Below are 17,956 nucleotides of genomic sequence, written 5' to 3'. Positions count from 1 at the left end.
CTCCTGGCTTTTCAATTTGTCAGTGTTTGCTCAGTGTTCTCTCCATGAGCCTCAGGATTTTATAATAGAAATCAGCATGGAAGGTTTTGCCTTTGGGTGCCAAGTCATGGTGCACAACCAAATGAATTTAGGGAGAGAAAAAAAGACAAGCATGGTTTTGGTCTCTCCCCTTGCCCTGATCATTGAGTTGTGATAACCTTTAGCACAAACATGGGGTTGCTCTCTGTCCAGGATTGAGGTCCATGATGAAACTGCCAAGTGCACAGCACAAGTGGTCAGAATGGGATGTCTAGTGAGTGATCTAAAAATAGTAGCTGCACTAGAAGCTGTCTGGATATGGCCAAGAAGATGCCTTCGAATGGAGATATAGCCAAATTCAAATCAGGTAATTGTTATTCACTATTATTGGCCTATCCCCAAAACTTGTCAGTCAAATCTGTCTGTATGTCACAGACTAACAGAAAGATCACCCACGCACAGAGCACTGAAAAAGTTAACCAGGTTTATTTTTTCTGGTTCTACCAGAGGTTTCTTCCTGTTAAAAGTGAGTTTTTCGTTCCCACTGTCGCCAAGTGCTTGCTCAACACTGTTTGTCTGACTGTTGGCGTTTTCTTCTTAATACTGTACGGTCTTACAATATAAAGCACCTTGGTTGCTACACATAAATAAAATTAAACTGAATAAAATCAAATTAATATCAATGCTTAAAATATATTTGTGAGTGTTTGCGTTTTAGTTTAGCAATTCCATCATTTATTGAATAACTTTATCTTGATATTCATATTGCAGAAACACATCCTGACATTTTCTTTAAAAACATGACGGCACAATAAAGAATCCATGCTATGTGTTCAATCACAGATCAGTTAAATTGAAACTGTGTAAAAAAATTGTTATTTTACCTTTTTCAGCTTCATAAGCATCAATTATTCTGATTCTGTGAAATTCTGAGAAATCTCTTCTTTTTTTTTCAAATTTGCACAGAAACAGAGAAAATTGAAAAGCATTCACATTCTGAACAGAACAGTTTTAATATGAAAGAGTAATGCAGTTATGTTTAGATTTTTCAATTTCACTTACATATTAATGTGCAAATCAGTGGAAGTCACCAGTACCACTAGAGAACCCACACAGACATGCAGAGAACATGTAAACTGCACAAAGAATGGCTCCGAGCAGATGATGGACTCAAACTCAGGACCTTCTTGCTTGCTTTTGCCCCCACTTTATTACTTAAAAATGTATTTGTTTAATACAATTTACTTCAGGTTCAGATCACACCAATGAAGTAGAAGTCTGAAAAACTCACAAAAACTTGTATCAAATATGATGCACGCGTTAAGAGCAGCTCTGCAAGAGACTAAAATTTGCAATTCAATGAGGAGATTTGGCAGATCCTTTGCTTAGCATGATAGATTCTTTGAAAATGTGTAATATGTTGAGCCACAAAAAGGAAAAGATTGAAATAATTGGAAGAAAATGTGAACCCTTGGAATCAGTAGGCCCAATTATAGAACTGACTCAGTTTAGTTTCAGTGTGGTTATAAATACAGTGGGGCAAAAAAGTATTTAGTCAGCCACCGATTGTGCAAGTTCCCCCACTTAAAATGATGACAGAGGTCAGTAATTTGCACCAGAGGTACACTTCAACTGTGAGAGACAGAATGTGAAAAAAAAATCCATGAATTCACATGGTAGGATTTGTAAAGAATTTATTCGTAAATCAGGGTGGAAAATAAGTATTTGGTCAATAACAAAAATACAACTCAATACTTTGTAACATAACCTTTGTTGGCAATAACAGAGGTCAAACGTTTACTATAGGTCTTTACCAGGTTTGCACACACAGTAGCTGGTATTTTGGCCCATTCCTCCATGCAGATCTTCTCAAGAGCAGTGATGTTTTGGGGCTGTCGCCGAGCAACACGGACTTTCAACTCCCGCCACAGATTTTCTATGGGGTTGAGGTCTGGAGACTGGCTAGGCCACTCCAGGACTTTCAAATGCTTCTTACGGAGCCACTCCTTTGTTGTCCGGGCGGTGTGTTTTGGATCATTGTCATGTTGGAAGACCCAGCCTCGTTTCATCTTCAAAGTTCTCACTGATGGAAGGAGGTTTTGGCTCAAAATCTCACGATACTTGGCCCCATTCATTCTGTCCTTAACACGGATCAGTCGTCCTGTACCCTTGGCAGAAAAACAGCCCCATAGCATGATGTTTCCACCCCCATGCTTCACAGTAGGTATGGTGTTCTTGGGATGCAACTCAGTATTCTTCTTCCTCCAAACACGACGAGTTGAGTTTATACCAAAAAGTTCTACTTTGGCTTCATCTGACCACATGACATTCTCCCAATCCTCTGCTGTATCATCCATGTGCTCTCTGGCAAACTTCAGACGGGCCTGGACATGCACTGGCTTCAGCAGCGGAACACGTCTGGCACTGCGGGATTTGATTCCTTGCCGTTGTAGTGTGTTACTGATGGTGACCTTTGTTACTTTGGTCCCAGCTCTCTGCAGGTCATTCACCAGGTCCCCCCGTGTGGTTCTGGGATCTTTGCTCACCGTTCTCATGATCATTTTGACCCCACGGGATGAGATCTTGCGTGGAGCCCCAGATCGAGGGAGATTATCAGTGGTCTTGTATGTCTTCCATTTTCTGATGATTGCTCCCACAGTTGATTTTTTCACACCAAGCTGCTTGCCTATTGTAGATTCACTCTTCCCAGTCTGGTGCAGGTCTACAATTCATTTCCTGGTGTCCTTCGAAAGCTCTTTGGTCTTGGCCATGGCGGACTTTGGAGTCTGACTGGTTGAGGCTGTGGACAGGTGTCTTTTATACAGATGATGAGGTCAAACAGGTGCCATTCATACAGGTAACGAGTGGGGGACAGAAAAGCTTCTTACAGAAGACGTTACAGGTCTGTGAGAGCCAGGGATTTTCCTTGTTTGAGGTGACCAAATACTTATTTTCCACCCTGATTTACGAATAAATTCTTTACAAATCCTACCATGTGAATTCATGGATTTTTTTTTCACATTCTGTCTCTCACAGTTGAAGTGTACCTCTGGTGCAAATTACTGACCTCTGTCATCATTTTAAGTGGGGGAACTTGCACAATCGGTGGCTGACTAAATACTTTTTTGCCCCACTGTATAATCCAATGTGATGAATGTCTCAATATCTTAATGAATTAAAAGTTATACATTATCTTAGAAACCACCGAGCTGCTGGAGTGCTGGAGCTGGTGGAGGGGAGAACAGGGAGGACAAGAAGGAAAGAAGAGGCAGAGGAGGTGACAGTGAGATGTCAGCACAACAGGAAAGCAAAATGATCTAACAGGAACTGGGAGGGTATAGTAAAAGAAAAGAGAGAAGAGCGTAGAGAGGAAGACTAGGTGAGATTTAATGGCGGAGAGTGAGTGGGAAGAAGAGAGCAAGAAAAACAACAAGGCCGAGGGAGGGTGGACAGGGGAGGGAAGCTGGGATGACACAGTCATGGGAAACCACGTTCGGTCCCTGCCCCAGACTCTGCAGTTGTTGGCCTCGTCAGTGTTGTTGTTTTGTTTTCACATGGCCTTAAACCTCTCTGTGTGGACCACAAACAGATGTTAATGACGTTTCTCACTGCAGTTTGTGCTCGAAGTCATCAGTGCTGCAAATGGGCTGTGGTGAGACGTCCTGTGAGGATGGACGCCAGCACACAAGAAAGATGTTAAAAAAAAAAAAATAAAATCTCAGAAACACTCATGAAACAAAAACATGAAAAAAAATTGTTTAGAGATGTTGGCCAAAAACCCAATTTGCTTACTTTACAGTTATACCATTACAATGATGATGAGTGAAGGCCTGACAAATGTCAATATTAAAGGGTTTACAGCAGTTCCAGTCAACACACAGCAAACAGAAGCCGGGGGTGCAAGTCTTTGTGGCTACAGCTGGGGGTGAATTCCATTCAGGCTTTCTGTGGTAACAGGTTTCTTACAAAACATATAATTAGCAACAGTAGAACAATGCAATACATTATGATTAAAGATCAATGACAAATTACACAAAACTCCCACAGCTTGGTTTATCAGAAGTGTTCATTAGCATTGGTTCTCTTTGATTTCCCGTCAGTGCAGCTGAACATTTATTTTAAAAGGTATTATCTTAATGTGAATCAATTTAAATGTTTGTTTTCAAGTGTGGCTGAAAGTAAAATACAAAAGGAGCCCACCGAGCCAGCCTAACCCCAATGCAAGCCTGGATTATCCTGTACATCAGTGGCAGTTCAGGGAGAGAGCAAAAATACGTTTTTTTTCCAAAAGTAGTCTGTTATGCTTCTTCACTTATACAGTTAGGTTCATATATATTTGGACACTGACACAAGTTTTGTTTTTTACCTGTTTACTGAAACATATTCCAATTATATTGGAATAGTTATATAATTTACATGGACACCATGTGTAGCCTCTCAGCTTTCATTTGAGAGTATCCACATTCAAATTGGATGAAGGGTTTAGGAAATTCAACTCCTTAACATGTGCCAGCCTCTATGTAAAGTGACCAAAAACAATGGACAGTTGACTCAAATGCTATTTTATGGGCAGGTGTGGGCAATTCATTTTGTTATGTCATTATCAGTTAAGCAGATAAAAGGCCTAGAGCTGATTTGAGGTGTGACGCTTGCATTTGGAGGATTTTGCTGTGACGATATGTGGCCAAAGGGGCTCCTATGCAGGTGAAACAAGCCATCTTTAAGCTGTGAAAACATGAGAGAAATTGCTACAATATTAGAAGTGACAAAATCTACAGTTTGGTACATCCTGAGAAAGAAGGAAAGCACTGGTAAACTCAGCAACGCAAAAAGATCTGAATGTCCATGGAAGACAATAGTGGGGAATGATTGCACAATCATTTACATGGTAATGAGAAACCCCTTTGCAACAGCCAAGTTAACAACACTCTCCAGGAAGTAGACATAATGATATTCAAGTATAGTATCTAGAAAAGCCAGCAAAGCTCTGGAAAAACCAAGACAACCTCTAACAGAATGACGGTATGAAAAAAGTATGGAGAAGGGGTGGAACAGCTCATGATCCAAAGTATACCACATCATCTGTAAAACACTGCGGAGGCAGTGTAATGGCGTGGGCCTGCATGGCTGCTAGTAGAACTGGGATACTATTTTTTATTGATAATGTGACCCAGGACAGAAGCAGCCGAATTAATTCTGAGGTGTTCAGAGACATACTGTCTCCTTAAATCCAGCTAAATGCAGTCAAATTGGTTGGGTGGTGTTTCATAATACAAAGGGACAATGACCCAAAACATCTGTTTGTCGATCTCCCGCTCCTTTCTCCCATCACTCCTAACCAAGATACTTATACTCCTCCACCTGGGGCAGGAACTCGTCTTTGACCAGGAGTGCACACCGCACCCTTTTCTGGCTGCGGACCATGGCCAGATTTGGAGGTGCTGATTCTCATTCTCACCGCTTCACACTCGGCTGCAGACCATTCCAGTGCGAGCTGGGGGTCATCAACCAACAAAGCCAACAAAACCACATCATCTGCGAAAAGCAGAGATGAGATTCTGAGACCACCGAAGTGAAAGCCTTCTGCCACAACCAGGATGAAAACCGCACTGTTGCTCCTGTATCTGAGGTTTGACTAATGGACAGACTCTCCTTTCCAGCACCCTTGCATAGACTTTCACAGGGAGGCTGAGCAGTGTGATCCCCCTATAGTTGGAACACATGTTCTGGTCCTCTTGCTTAAAAGTGGGAACCATCACCGCAGTCTGCCAGTCCAGAGGTACCATCCCGGATCTCCACACAAAATTGTAGAAACGTGTCAACTAATACAGCCCTACAACATCCAGAGCCTTCAGGAACTCAGGGTGAACCTCATCTACCCCAGGGGCTCTGCCACCAAGGAGCTCTTTAGCTGCCTCAGTGACCTCATGCCCAGAGAAAGAAGATTCAGTCATTTAATTTGTCCAATTAAATAACTGAAATGAGTTGTCTTATTTAGAATGTATTGTGGTAATATGAAGAACCAAAATTTGAAAAAAATGTTCTCTTTGTCCAGATATTTATGGACCTATTTGTATTTTCCAGATTTGTCCTTTGTAAATCATAATCCGGGAATGTCAAAGATTAGGCCCAGTCCAGCCTGCTGGAGTGCTTTGCAAAGTATGTGAATTTCAGCAAAATCATCACCAGTACTGTATGTGATAGTGTACAGGGCCAGTATTGACAATATTCTCGATACTGATACTTTTAACTTAAATGCAGCTTGTGTAGGGGAGAGCAGTGTGTCATGGTTTATGAGATGAATCATCATTTTGCAAATTCCCAAACCCATCTTAGTGACTAACTAAAATGGGTTAAACCACTAAATGATTGTGATTTTTACTTTTCACGATAAATGGTGAACAGAACAAAACATCTATTTTGACATTGAGGTTTTTTTTATAGAGGACTTGTAAATGTTTCTGTCTCTAAAGCACTTTGCATCAGCTGCTGTTTAAATATTATATAAGCTATAAAAATTATAGACATGAAAGTGAAGACAGAAAGGCTTTTTTTTAATATATATTTGAGGTACTCAAAACGTTGATTTGGTTCATCGAGACGTGACATTTTCAGATGAACAGAACAGAATCAACTTTTTGGGATTTTGTTAGCTGGAGGATTGAGCATGCATCAAGACAGATTTAACCTCCTAGGACCTGGTGTCCACATATGTGGACATCACATTTTCTGATGTCTAGACCAAAATACTACATTTTGCTCTACAAGGACCTGATATGCACTTACGAGGACATCATACTGCCACTGTTCTATCAAAATTTAAAGCAAATGTCCTCAAATGTGGATCTCATTTTTCTCAGAAACTAAAATCACGTAAAAATAAATAAATAAATACATCCCACAATTCTTTGTTTTTACATTCATCAGGTCCCAATCAGCCCAAATAGCAAAGAGAAATTAAAAATTCATGCCATGAAAGAGTTCAGGTCTTATGAGGTTAAAGTATATTTTTAATAATACTAATAATAATAATACTAATAATACTAATAATACTACTACTACTACTACTACTACTACTACTACTAATAATAATAATAATAATAATAATAATAATAATAATAATAATTGAACAAAATTCAGAGATCTACATACTGATCTTAGAGGACCAAAACAAAATATCGGTTCTATCATATCATATACAAACAACATTTGGATCAATCTGCCCATCTTCAGGAAATAGCAAGTTAAAGGTATGTTTAGATTGATAGATTGATAAGTTGTTTAGGTTAAAAATACACTGTTATCTGTGAATTTCATATGTAATGTATGCATAAATGCCTTATATATAGTGGCTGCATATGGAAAGAGTGAGACATACTGACTAAAATGTACTCGTTCGTTGTGAGTGCACGGTACTTGAAAGAACTTGACATATAACATATATGTCAACTGAAGTAATTAATTTAGTATTGCTCACTCGGAAAAAACAAGTTATTCTAAGTACTCATTTTGAACAAGTTGTCCTAACTTAAATATCTTAAATAAACTGTAACTTTTCTAATGCAGTGAGTCTGCATAATCTTTTTAAGTTCTGGCAACTTGTTAGATTTTACAGTGTCAAAGCACAAGTGGTATGGAAAGCATTTCCCATGACACACAGGCATTAATCTACCTTCATTATAACGAAAACAAAACCAAAAACTGTCCCTGATAGGGACAGTCTCACGGTCTCACTTTATCACTACTGTGGCGACAAGAACTACAATATCACCATTATTTTTACAATTATGTTTACAAGAAGTATGTGTGTTAAGAACAAATTATTCCAATTTTCAGGCCTTTCAACCATCAATAAAATAGCACAAATTGTGGTTATATAAGAGATATGTAATAAATCAAGAACATGCAAAGATCTTATGCTGGAGCTTCTTTTTTCCTGTAGCAGGGCAGTCTGAACAGCTGTGTTTGTTATGAGAGAACGAGGAGAGAGGATGCTGGAGAAGAATCGGGAGTAAGAGACTATTATGTACGCTTGTTTAATTCTGTGTATATACAACATACATGGGCCTGTGACATGTTTGTGTGTGTTTTTGTCTGTGTCTGCATGTGTGTTTTTAGGGAGCTGACCACAGCGGGAGGCCTCCAGCAGCAGGGGCTACCAGTGATTCTCACAGCCCGCAGAGTGACTCCTTGACAGGGATCGTGAGAACCTGAGTGGCAGGGGTCCTTGTGGTCAAGAGGAACTTGACTAAATGTAAAGAAACGAGAAAAAGCAGTGTACACAGAGCATCTGGCAATTCTGCTCAGGGAAACAAGGACGCTCTTTGATTTTCTCCTATTATACTCCTTGCCACTGAAACATCCTCTTTTTTCAAAAGAAATAATAATTGTGAAAAATTATTACTCATTGTTTTTAAGCATGCAGAAGTGGTCGACATGACCTGCCGAAGCTCAAAAGATGAAATAAAATTGATTCAAGTGACTCTGAACCTGGCATGGTTGTTGGTGCCAGGTGGGGTATTTCAGGAACTGCTGATTTACTGGGATTTTCCCCATTACAACTGAGGTATGGAGAGGAGCATCTCTGAATTGCCATGGAACATTGAAGTAGATGGGCTAAGGAAGCAGAAGAGCATACGTTGTGCCATGTCGAAACTGAGGCCAAATTTGGACCATAAAACACTGGAAAACCAATCTTGTCTGAAAGTGTCAATTCAAGCTAAAATTTTCAGTGGTAGGCTCATAATTTGGCGTAAACAACATGAAATCAGGGATCCATTCTTCATTGTATCAGTGTTTCAGGCTGCTGGTGGGGTAATGATATCAGGGATGATTTTTCGGCACGCTTTGGGTACTAATTGTACATAATTTAAGCACCACAGCCTACCTAAGCTCTGTTGCTGACTGTGTCCATCCCTTTAGGACCACAGTGTAACAACAAACAACAAAATCTCTTGAACAAAATCTGTTGAATCTGTGTCATGAAACATTAAGTTAATTCTGAAGATGAAAAAGGACCAACTACCAAGGTGTACCTAATGAATTGGTTAGTAAGTGTATATTTTATTGGAAATGATTTGCTCAAGCCCTGAATTTGATTTTTTAATTGATTATCATTATCGTTATTATTATTGTGAAATAAACAAAAATGTGAAAAATGCGATAGTGTAAATTTACTGTTTGTAAATTAAAATGCTTTACAGTGCTCCAACATGTAATATGTCTATAATGAAACTAATTTGTAATTTGTAAGTTTGAATTTTTTGTTTGTTTGTTGTTTTACTTCTGTTTTTTTTTTTTTTTTTCATTTTAGAAGTTACTTTTTTGTTGTTGTTTTTTAAATAACCATAAATGTATAATCAGTCAGAGGCTCATAATCACAGCTGCAAAATCTTAAGTGGAGGTAACTACATTCTTCTGTGAGTTTTCCAAACAACTTTGTTCTGTATGACTGCTTCAAGTCCCTCATCGCTCTTTGACACTGAGCTGGAAGCAGCAGGACATGTGATTTTCTTTCTGTTCCCACACCTGTCTTCTTGCTCTTTGCTGCTGTTCTTCTTTCTCTTAGTCATCAAAAGACACCACGTCCTCTCTGTCTTTTCCCCTATGTCCTTCATCTCAAACTCTTACTTGTGTCAGTTTGTGCCTGTGTTATTATTTATGGGCTGGTGAATGGAAAGAGATTGAATGAGACCCAGAGCTTGGCCTTTACCCTCACACTGTCTGCTACTCCTAAATCACCACAGAGTCTGGCTTACTTTCACATTAATGGTTTGTCCATGGTGTTTGTGTGGGTGAGGGAAAGAGCCAGGCACAGAAAGAACAAAAGACCCGCCTTTTGCTTGTTTGTCCAAAAGCCTTTGTTTTCTGTTTTCTTGTTGTAAAAACAAGTATTTTATTAAATAAAATTCAGTTTCTTCAGTTATGAACAACCACTTAGTGACAGTGAAAAGGAAAAACTCTCTTTTAACAGGAAGAACCCTCTGGCAGAACCAGGCTGAGGGAGGGCCAGGAGGCTGCCAGATCAAAAGACACACTGTAGAAGAGATCCAACGATTATTAATAACTAATGATTAAATGCATTTAATGACTGGTGTTTTAAGTTTATTTAGTTTAAACCCTAATATCAAAAGTATAGAAACTATCCAATCAAAACTGGGAGCTGGTTCCACAGAAGAGAGGTTTGAAAGCTGAAGGTTCTGCCTCCCAAAATTGCAAACTAGCAGTCTGAGAGCCAAATGCTCTGCTGGGGTGATATTGCTCTATGAGGTCTTTAAGATAAGATGGGGCCTGATTATTCAAGACATTGTTTGTGAGTATTCACTCTACTGTCAGCTTGTCTCCAGATTTTTTTCAAATGAGAGTGTGCCAATATTTGAGGGCTGTACAGGTAAAAAATGAGCTCTTTTCGTGTTGTCATTGGATTCATTATACTACTAGCTTGGCTTAACTCTGTCACTGTGGTTTTCATGTAGAGGAGCATGTTCATGTAGCACAGAGCTGTTTTAACATATGCAATTAAAACTCTTCAGCATAGTTATCTGTTCAATGGTTTACTTCCCATAAAAAACCATAATATTCTGCACATCAGTGCAACTTAAACCACTGTACCTGCTTTAAAGATACATGCACTGATGGATGTTTTTGGTGTGTGTGTGTGTGTGTGTGTGTGTGTGTGTGTGTGTGTGTGTGTGTGTGTGTGTGTGTGTGTGTGTGTGTGTGTGTGTGTGTGTCTACGGCCAAAACAGGACCAGCTCAATTTATGACCCTGCAGTGCAGTCTTTTTTCTCAGGATGACAGAGCAGACAGCCGATCTGCAGGGGGAATAGGAGGCTAGTCCGAAGGACACCTGGTCTGCGAGGAGCTCAGTTGGACAGTATTTTATGTATTTTGTACTTTCAAAGTTATTGAAGCAATTGTAAAAATATATTTTCAGAGTGTCCAATTTTGCCTTGTCATTGTGATTTAAATGGACATGAAGTTTAAATTGGATTTGCACGTTAGCCTGGAGCAAAATCATCATAATCCCTCTGTTTCCCGTTATCTGTGAAGCAAGTCACCTTTTTATGCTTTGAAAAAAACAGCAATCGTGTCATTCATTGGTATTTGGTATGTCTATTTTTTCTGTGTATGCTTAACTTCTTCTCAGCTTCAGTAAATTCAAAACACACTTTCTATTATCCCGCACCAAACTACTGAGAAAGGCTTTGGTTTCTTAGGAACATAAATGATATCCAATTCTCCCCAAAGCTACAGAGAGAGAGAAGGAGAAAGACTGCACACAATAAATCATTCTGAGCTCCATCAACTCAATCCCTTTTGATAGCATCAAAGGAAGGAAGAAGATGAGCAATTTCCTGTGTTGTGAGTGTACAAATTGAAAAGTCTGTATAGTCTCTGTGAGGGTTTGTGTTTATACCTGAAACAGGAACACAATATATGGCCTAGTAATGCACACACCGCAGACACATGCTCAAACAATCTGTCCAGTGGGCAGAGACAGGAAGTAGTCTGAAAAGGAGGAAGAATAAAAAATGGTTGCAACATTTAACATTTAAAGTGACAAAAAGCACAGCAGTGCTAAACCAACAAACTCACACTAGCACACCCATGTGTGTGTGACCTTAAAATTTAACGTTTGTTTGACTAGTGGGATTACTGGTCCTGGTCTTACAGGACTCACAGGTGGCCCCCTGTGTGGATCAGTTGGAGCCAGACATCACTAACACATGTAGTGCGATCAACTCCAACAGCTCCCACAGCCTGGTACTTCAAAACCTCAAGGAGAGTTTAAGGTACTGGGAGTCAAAATTGGTGGGTAATTGTGCTAAGTAATTAATAAATCTGTGAGGAACAGTGTGTGCCCACTTCATTGTGTCACCAAAGGCATAAAATACTGAAGGGAGAGAGAGTATGACAAACAAATTGTCGCTATTTAAATTTTTTGCTGTTTTCTTGGTTAAGGCTGCAGTCAGCGGGAGCTAGAACAGGGCCTTGACAGAAAGTTAATGGATCAGAGAGCTGGAGATAAATGAAAACACACCTATCACATTACCCTCGTGGAACAGAGACAAACCATTGTATGATCATTAGTTCTGAGCATGTTACTCGCCGGTTTCCCCCCCTTATTATCAATATGAAAATTGCTTTTAAAATTGCCAACAATGACTGTAATTCTTTCATGCATGCTTTTAATATTCTTTAAGCATCTTTAAATTTTAAGAAAATCCATGATGTCAAACCATCATTCCCCAAATATAGCATTAACGCTCCTGCTGTAGGCACAATACAGCACTCAGTTATGTAGACGTGAAAGAAATACTTCTTTATTCTAAGCATGAAACTGCACATAAGTAATATTTAATAGTGTCCGACAATCAAATGCACGTCTCTCCTTTTAGGTTTGGAACCCACCAAAGATTTCAGTACTCATTGTTGATTTCTACTGGAGTCAAAAAAGATTCAGTTCTTAATACACAGTACCCATGAGCACTTGCCTAAAACTCTGACCTTGATGGGTCAGAGGTTTTGGTGCTTCGTTATGTTCATCAACATGTTCTGGAAGTTTTTTTGTGTGTATGGGCGAACTCACTGGCTGACAGGATTAATGGCAGACTTGCCTTTCATCTCACCATCGTTGCTCCTCTTGACACAATGATGAGGAGGAGGTTCCTGGCACTCCTCCCGAGCTTCCTGATGCGTTCAAGTCAGCATTCCTAAATCCTTCAGTGTGAGCTAAACCTTTATTTCGATGTCTGTTAAATGCTAAAAGTTGTATTTTAAAATTGTCTCGTTTTAGACAAATGTCACTGCTCTCAAATATATGGCCAGATAATGTTAGGTAAATATAATTAAAAGTAGTTTAACAATTATATATTTTACCTCAAAAATTCAAAATTTCCATCCATTTGGAAAACAAACACCACATAGTACATTTCTTTGATGCTGTATTTTTGGTTAAAAATGAAAAACTTCAATTGGACTTAAACAGACATAAAATGATTTTTATTTAATGTAAGTATTTTTATTGTGTTTTGAAGAAATTTACATCAAACTTTTAAATCAGTGGGGTTGATAAATATGCAGCACATTAATAAAAACTGTTGTTGTTGTTTAAAGTGGTTAGGAGTGTTGTGGCTTAAATTTTATCGAATCAAAGTCTGCCATCTTGTGGAACTATGAGAAACTACAACTGTATTCCCAGTACTGGCCAGTTTGTTTAAACTCATGGTACTTTTCCTATATCGCATTGCATCAAGATCATACATGCAACATAGTTTAGATAACATCAGTTTAGCTTGACATAGAAACAAGTATGTTACATGAACTAGGAAAAACACCACAGCATTTGTATCCTAAATCCTATATATCCTTTATTTATATGTATGTCCTTTCGTGTTATCCAAACCATAACACCAAATATAAAAGACAAACACAGAGAGTATAAAGTACAGAAATACAAAAGAGCTGGAAAAGTTAAATACAAGAGGTTATAAAGTAACTTAAACATCTCACACTTAAGCTAAGGACAAAAGAGGCCTGGCTGACTTCAATAAAAAGTGATTACAGTATCATTTTATCATTTGAAAATCCAATATCACCACAAAGATCTAACATGTAAATATATAAATATACTCTTAATACTAACCCCTGACAAAAAGCCTCTCACAACCTCTGTGCTTCAGTTAAATATATTGACCCTTTTCAAAGGAAAGAAAATTATATTAACTTGGCCTAATGATCAGATTTGGCAAGATGTAACAAAGGTGTCTCCATTTTGCCACATAATAAATATGCAATATTTTATTTTTGTTTTAACCATTGGCCATATTCAGGTTCCCACTCCATTGATCCAAAATCCTATAACTATAAACAACAGCTTTTTTGAAAACCTTCAGCACTGAACTCCCCGTTTGATCCTCTCCCAGTAGCCATTCATTTGCAAGATGCTTGTTGTTGTCGAAGCGATCACCTTTGAAAGACTGCAGCTGCTCAGAGAATGGCTGGGATTGACAAGAAACATTGTTTCTTTTGGAGGGTCAGTAGGAGATACGCACAGGTGTTTCAGACACATGCCGAGGTAAGCATCTTCAATGTAGATCGGTTTGATCTGAGGTGACACTCCCAAGATCTTCCCAGGAAGGTCTAGTGACATGACGTAGGCAAAGCCGAGCGGATACGGGGGGTACTCTGATTCAGCAATCACAGATCGAGGCATGTAGAACTTTATAAATGGGTTCCTTAAAACAGGACTATGCCACCAAACCAGCCCAGTCATATAGTTTTGCTTAGCTGTGCTAGGATCCACCAACAGTTTCACCAGATTCGGGACATTGAGTATAACATCGGAGTCGATCTTCATGGCAAAGGAAGCCTTAGTACAGTGTGCAGCCAGCCACTCCAGCATGACCATAGTCTTGATAGTCAGATTATAGTAGCTGTCCTGAAAGTTGCTCTGAATCAGGTCATGGTACAGCTGATTCTCCTGCTGAAGCTTCTCTTGCTGATGTTTAGCATCACTTCCACCAGGGAGGCCCACTATGAAGACAGTCTCTACCCGCTGACCCAGAACCAGCTTCTCATTTCCCCACGTCTGCCGGATGGCATCCCGAGTTGCAACATTACTGGGTGCAACAGGAACCATCAGAATAAGGAAAGGAGTTGTGGTCGAACATGTAGGCGTGTCATCCATGATGAATTTGTAGTTTCGTGGGTAGGCCACATGATATGGTCCTGGATCCTCCCAACGCAGCTGTGCTGATGCTGGTTGATAAGGAATGTTCCTAACCACTTTCTTGGAATTGAGATAGAAAAAGATGAAAATCACTGCTGCTGCAATGCAAATCAAGATGCCTTTTAGGTGCCTCTTCTTGTTGTCCATGAAAACTACAGAGAAAGGAAACATATTTTATCATGAGAACTTGTACAGCACGTATTCCGCTTCCGTATAGAAGCGAAGCTGTCGATGACAACAAGCTCATCAGCACTTGATGTCGACTTCATTTATTTCACAGTTCGCTTTTTAAGGACATTTTTTTCACAAAAGTGCAACACTTTCACCACAACTCTATGTCACAGGACAAGGTCACATTTGAAAGAAAAAGAGATCTTGCAAAGTGCTCCATACATAATGGCATTTTTTAACAACCCACTGAAAAAAGAGAAGAAGAAAAAAACCTTCTAATCTTGCCAGTCATTTGTGAAGCCAAATTATCTTAATAGTCAATATAGGAACAACAACTAGAGTATAATGTTAAAGATTCAGAATTTTAAGTTCCGTGAAATGTTTTGCATACTGAACCTGGCAACTTCCCTTGTTTTATGCTCAAACAGGTGTACAATGAAAGCAGTCTATGGGAATTCTTGGACTTTAATACACTTAAAAATACTTAAAAACTGTGCAATCCAATAGGCACACCTGTTCTGCTTGTTTTTCTGTATAAGGAATAGACATCGGAGAGATCAGATAGACATCCCCGACAGAACCTGTTTCCCCTGCGCCTGGAGCAAGGATCCAGTTTATTGCGCCGCCATTAAAACTAACTCGACGCGGAAGTCGTGATGTTTTAGTTTAGTGAAAAAGTGGAAAATTACATTACATAACCGTTTAGTTTGTGAATTACAACAGAAAGTGATATATTTATTGTTTTTCACCTTTTAGAGATTATTTTACTATCACGAGGACATTTTGCCACATAATTATTTGTATCCTCCTCTAACTTAACTGTATGAAGAGGTACAACCTCCAAAATCTCGGGAGTACGAAGTCATTATAAGAAGTGTTTGTGAAATAAAAATCAAGCATGTGGGACACTGTTTGCCCGTATTTGGACGGGAAAAACAAATCGTGGCAGGATCAGCATGATATTATTTTTATCCCACTGTAATCTTAATGTATAAAGAGCTAACATCTTCAAAGGAGTAAAAAGTCATTATAACAAGCGTATTTGAATTAAAAATCAAGTACGTGGGATATCCGTGACTTGGACAGCCCAGCGCGTGCTCTCGACTCAGGGGAAACAAATTATGTCGGGGATACCTACCTTGGCACAACCGGACCACTTAGCAGCCAATCAGCATTTAACCTGCTTTTGGGTCATCTGCGTCCAGCGACCTGTAGCTGACCTTTAGATTTGCACAGAAATAAATAAGTTAATTAATTAATTAATTAAAAAAATAAAATACAATAAAAAAAGAATTGCACGGCTTTTACTGTTTGTGAAGCCATCCTGTCTGTTCACTGACCGAACGGAAAAATAACAAATAAAATTAAAGAAAAATTATAAACACCATAAATGTACGTTTTTAGCGACTATTTCCGCTTTTTGTGAGCTTCCTCGGAGCATGTCAGTGGACTATGTCTTAAAGAGAAGAGCTTTTCTTTATTCCAGAATCCGGTTATGCTTTGTCACATTAACAGCGATTAGCGCTCACCTGTTTTTGTCCCCAGCATTCGGCATTAAATCGGAGCACAAAGTAAAGCGTGGATGGAAAGTTTATTCCGCACGGGAATACAAACTGACGTAGGTTGTGTTGTTCCTTGATTCCCATCCGCTTGTTTTTGAAAAGCGCTCTTCTATTTCTCTTTTGATTTGAATTTAGATAAACTTCAGAGAGTTCCTACAACGTGTAACCACAGGGAGCTCAAACAGGTAAACTCCACACCCTGGGTCTGAGCACCGCCCACGTCAAGTCACTTCCTTACTCTGGAATTCTCAAACTTTAATCAGCTGTGTGCTACTGCTGGCACTAGTACAAAAAACAGCAACAACAAAAAAAAAAAACACCGACAAATATTTTCAAATATTGTATAACAAGGCAAAACTAGAAACGTGAAAGCAATATTTTTTTCTCACTCTTAACTAACTGAAGCGTTTCTTTGAACTACCAAGTAAACAAATTAGTGCTCTCATTCTGGCCAGACACGTGGCAGCACCTCTGCTATAATTTTGTTCGTATTAAAAATAAAAATGCAGACATAACACATACACATACGTTTTTGGCTGCTAGTAAAAATTGCTTTATTTACAAATAACTCTCACTGAACTAACACAGCGAACCGCTCAACACGTCTGTACTCTCTGCTCATATTGCCTTCATACTAAATACTTTTATTTTGCTTTTTAAAGAACTTATTTTGACATCGCACTCAACAGCCAGAAAGAAAAGGAAAGTAGCTTCAAGTGCCGAATTGTATTATATTTCTTCACGTCAATATACGGGTCACAAGTAGGGGTGACGTGGGCAGTAAGTGGCCCATTTGACAACAACGCTCCCTCTAAGCTGCGCACGTGCGCAATTGCGCACTGCTGGCACGGTCTCTGAGCACAGAAAATCTGCGTTGCGCACAAAAAAAATCTAACCTGAATTGAAATTAAAATTAATACTTTAACAATTCTGTTTTGCAGTGTTAGTCAGTAAGTGACTGGCTGCTCCCGTATGGGATTAGAACGATGCCACCTTATCCCATAGTCCAGCCAATGATGCGATTCACATTCGTATACGCAGCCAATCATGTGCCGACACCGTGTTTTAGCTAGCAAAGCGGCGTGGCTGATGTGGAGTGAAGCCACGTTAATAACAACGTGTACAACCATTGGAGATGTGAGCAGGACAGACGGAACAAGTGACGGAAAAAAGTATGGACTTTATACCAGTTTTTAAATTGTGTTGATAGGCCACGTAAAACCAGAATTGTGATACAAAATATCTGCAATGTTTGGTTTTCTTCCTGAGTACTATCGTTGTTTATATTTACTGCGGGAAGAAACGGTAAAAACGGCGTTTGATAAGAAAAAAGGCTCGAAAGCCTGTAAGCAAAAACAAACCCCTTCCCCCCTCTCTTTTCTATTCGTCCAAAAAAGTACCATGTCGACCAATCAAAAAATGGTATGGCAACGTGGCATCTAGTTGTTAAGAGACGGTGGGAAGTTTTAGG

General features: G+C 39.2%; 2 protein-coding genes across 4 annotated transcripts in view; both read right to left on the bottom strand.

Annotated features, from left to right (window-relative positions):
- The window catches only part of LOC146517339 (zinc finger protein GLIS2-like), a 340,746-nt gene that overhangs the window by 232,168 nt on the left and 90,622 nt on the right, over nt 1-17,956 (bottom strand). The gene's annotated exons all lie outside the window — the stretch shown is intronic.
- LOC146517343 (beta-1,3-galactosyltransferase 2-like) overlaps nt 10,660-17,956 on the bottom strand; it is a 31,716-nt gene continuing 24,419 nt past the window's right edge. The window contains exons 1-3 of one of the 3 annotated variants that reach the window (XM_085163128.1): nt 16,453-16,752; nt 16,062-16,143; nt 10,660-14,904 (exon numbers count right to left, since the gene is read on the bottom strand). In XM_085163128.1, coding sequence (XP_085019254.1) covers nt 13,913-14,899 — 987 coding nt within the window. In that variant the 5' untranslated portion in view covers nt 14,900-14,904; nt 16,062-16,143; nt 16,453-16,752 and the 3' untranslated portion in view covers nt 10,660-13,912. Of the gene's footprint in view, nt 14,905-16,061; nt 16,144-16,452; nt 16,753-17,956 lie in introns of those variants that run through there. The other 2 variants (XM_085163127.1, XM_085163129.1) reach the window with 2 other exon arrangements.

Source organism: Neolamprologus multifasciatus, chromosome 6, assembly GCF_963576455.1.
Source record: "Neolamprologus multifasciatus chromosome 6, fNeoMul1.2, whole genome shotgun sequence".
Lineage (NCBI taxonomy): Eukaryota > Metazoa > Chordata > Actinopteri > Cichliformes > Cichlidae > Neolamprologus > Neolamprologus multifasciatus.
Note: the sequence above shows the minus strand (reverse complement) of the source record. Positions and strands in the feature narration are given on the sequence as shown.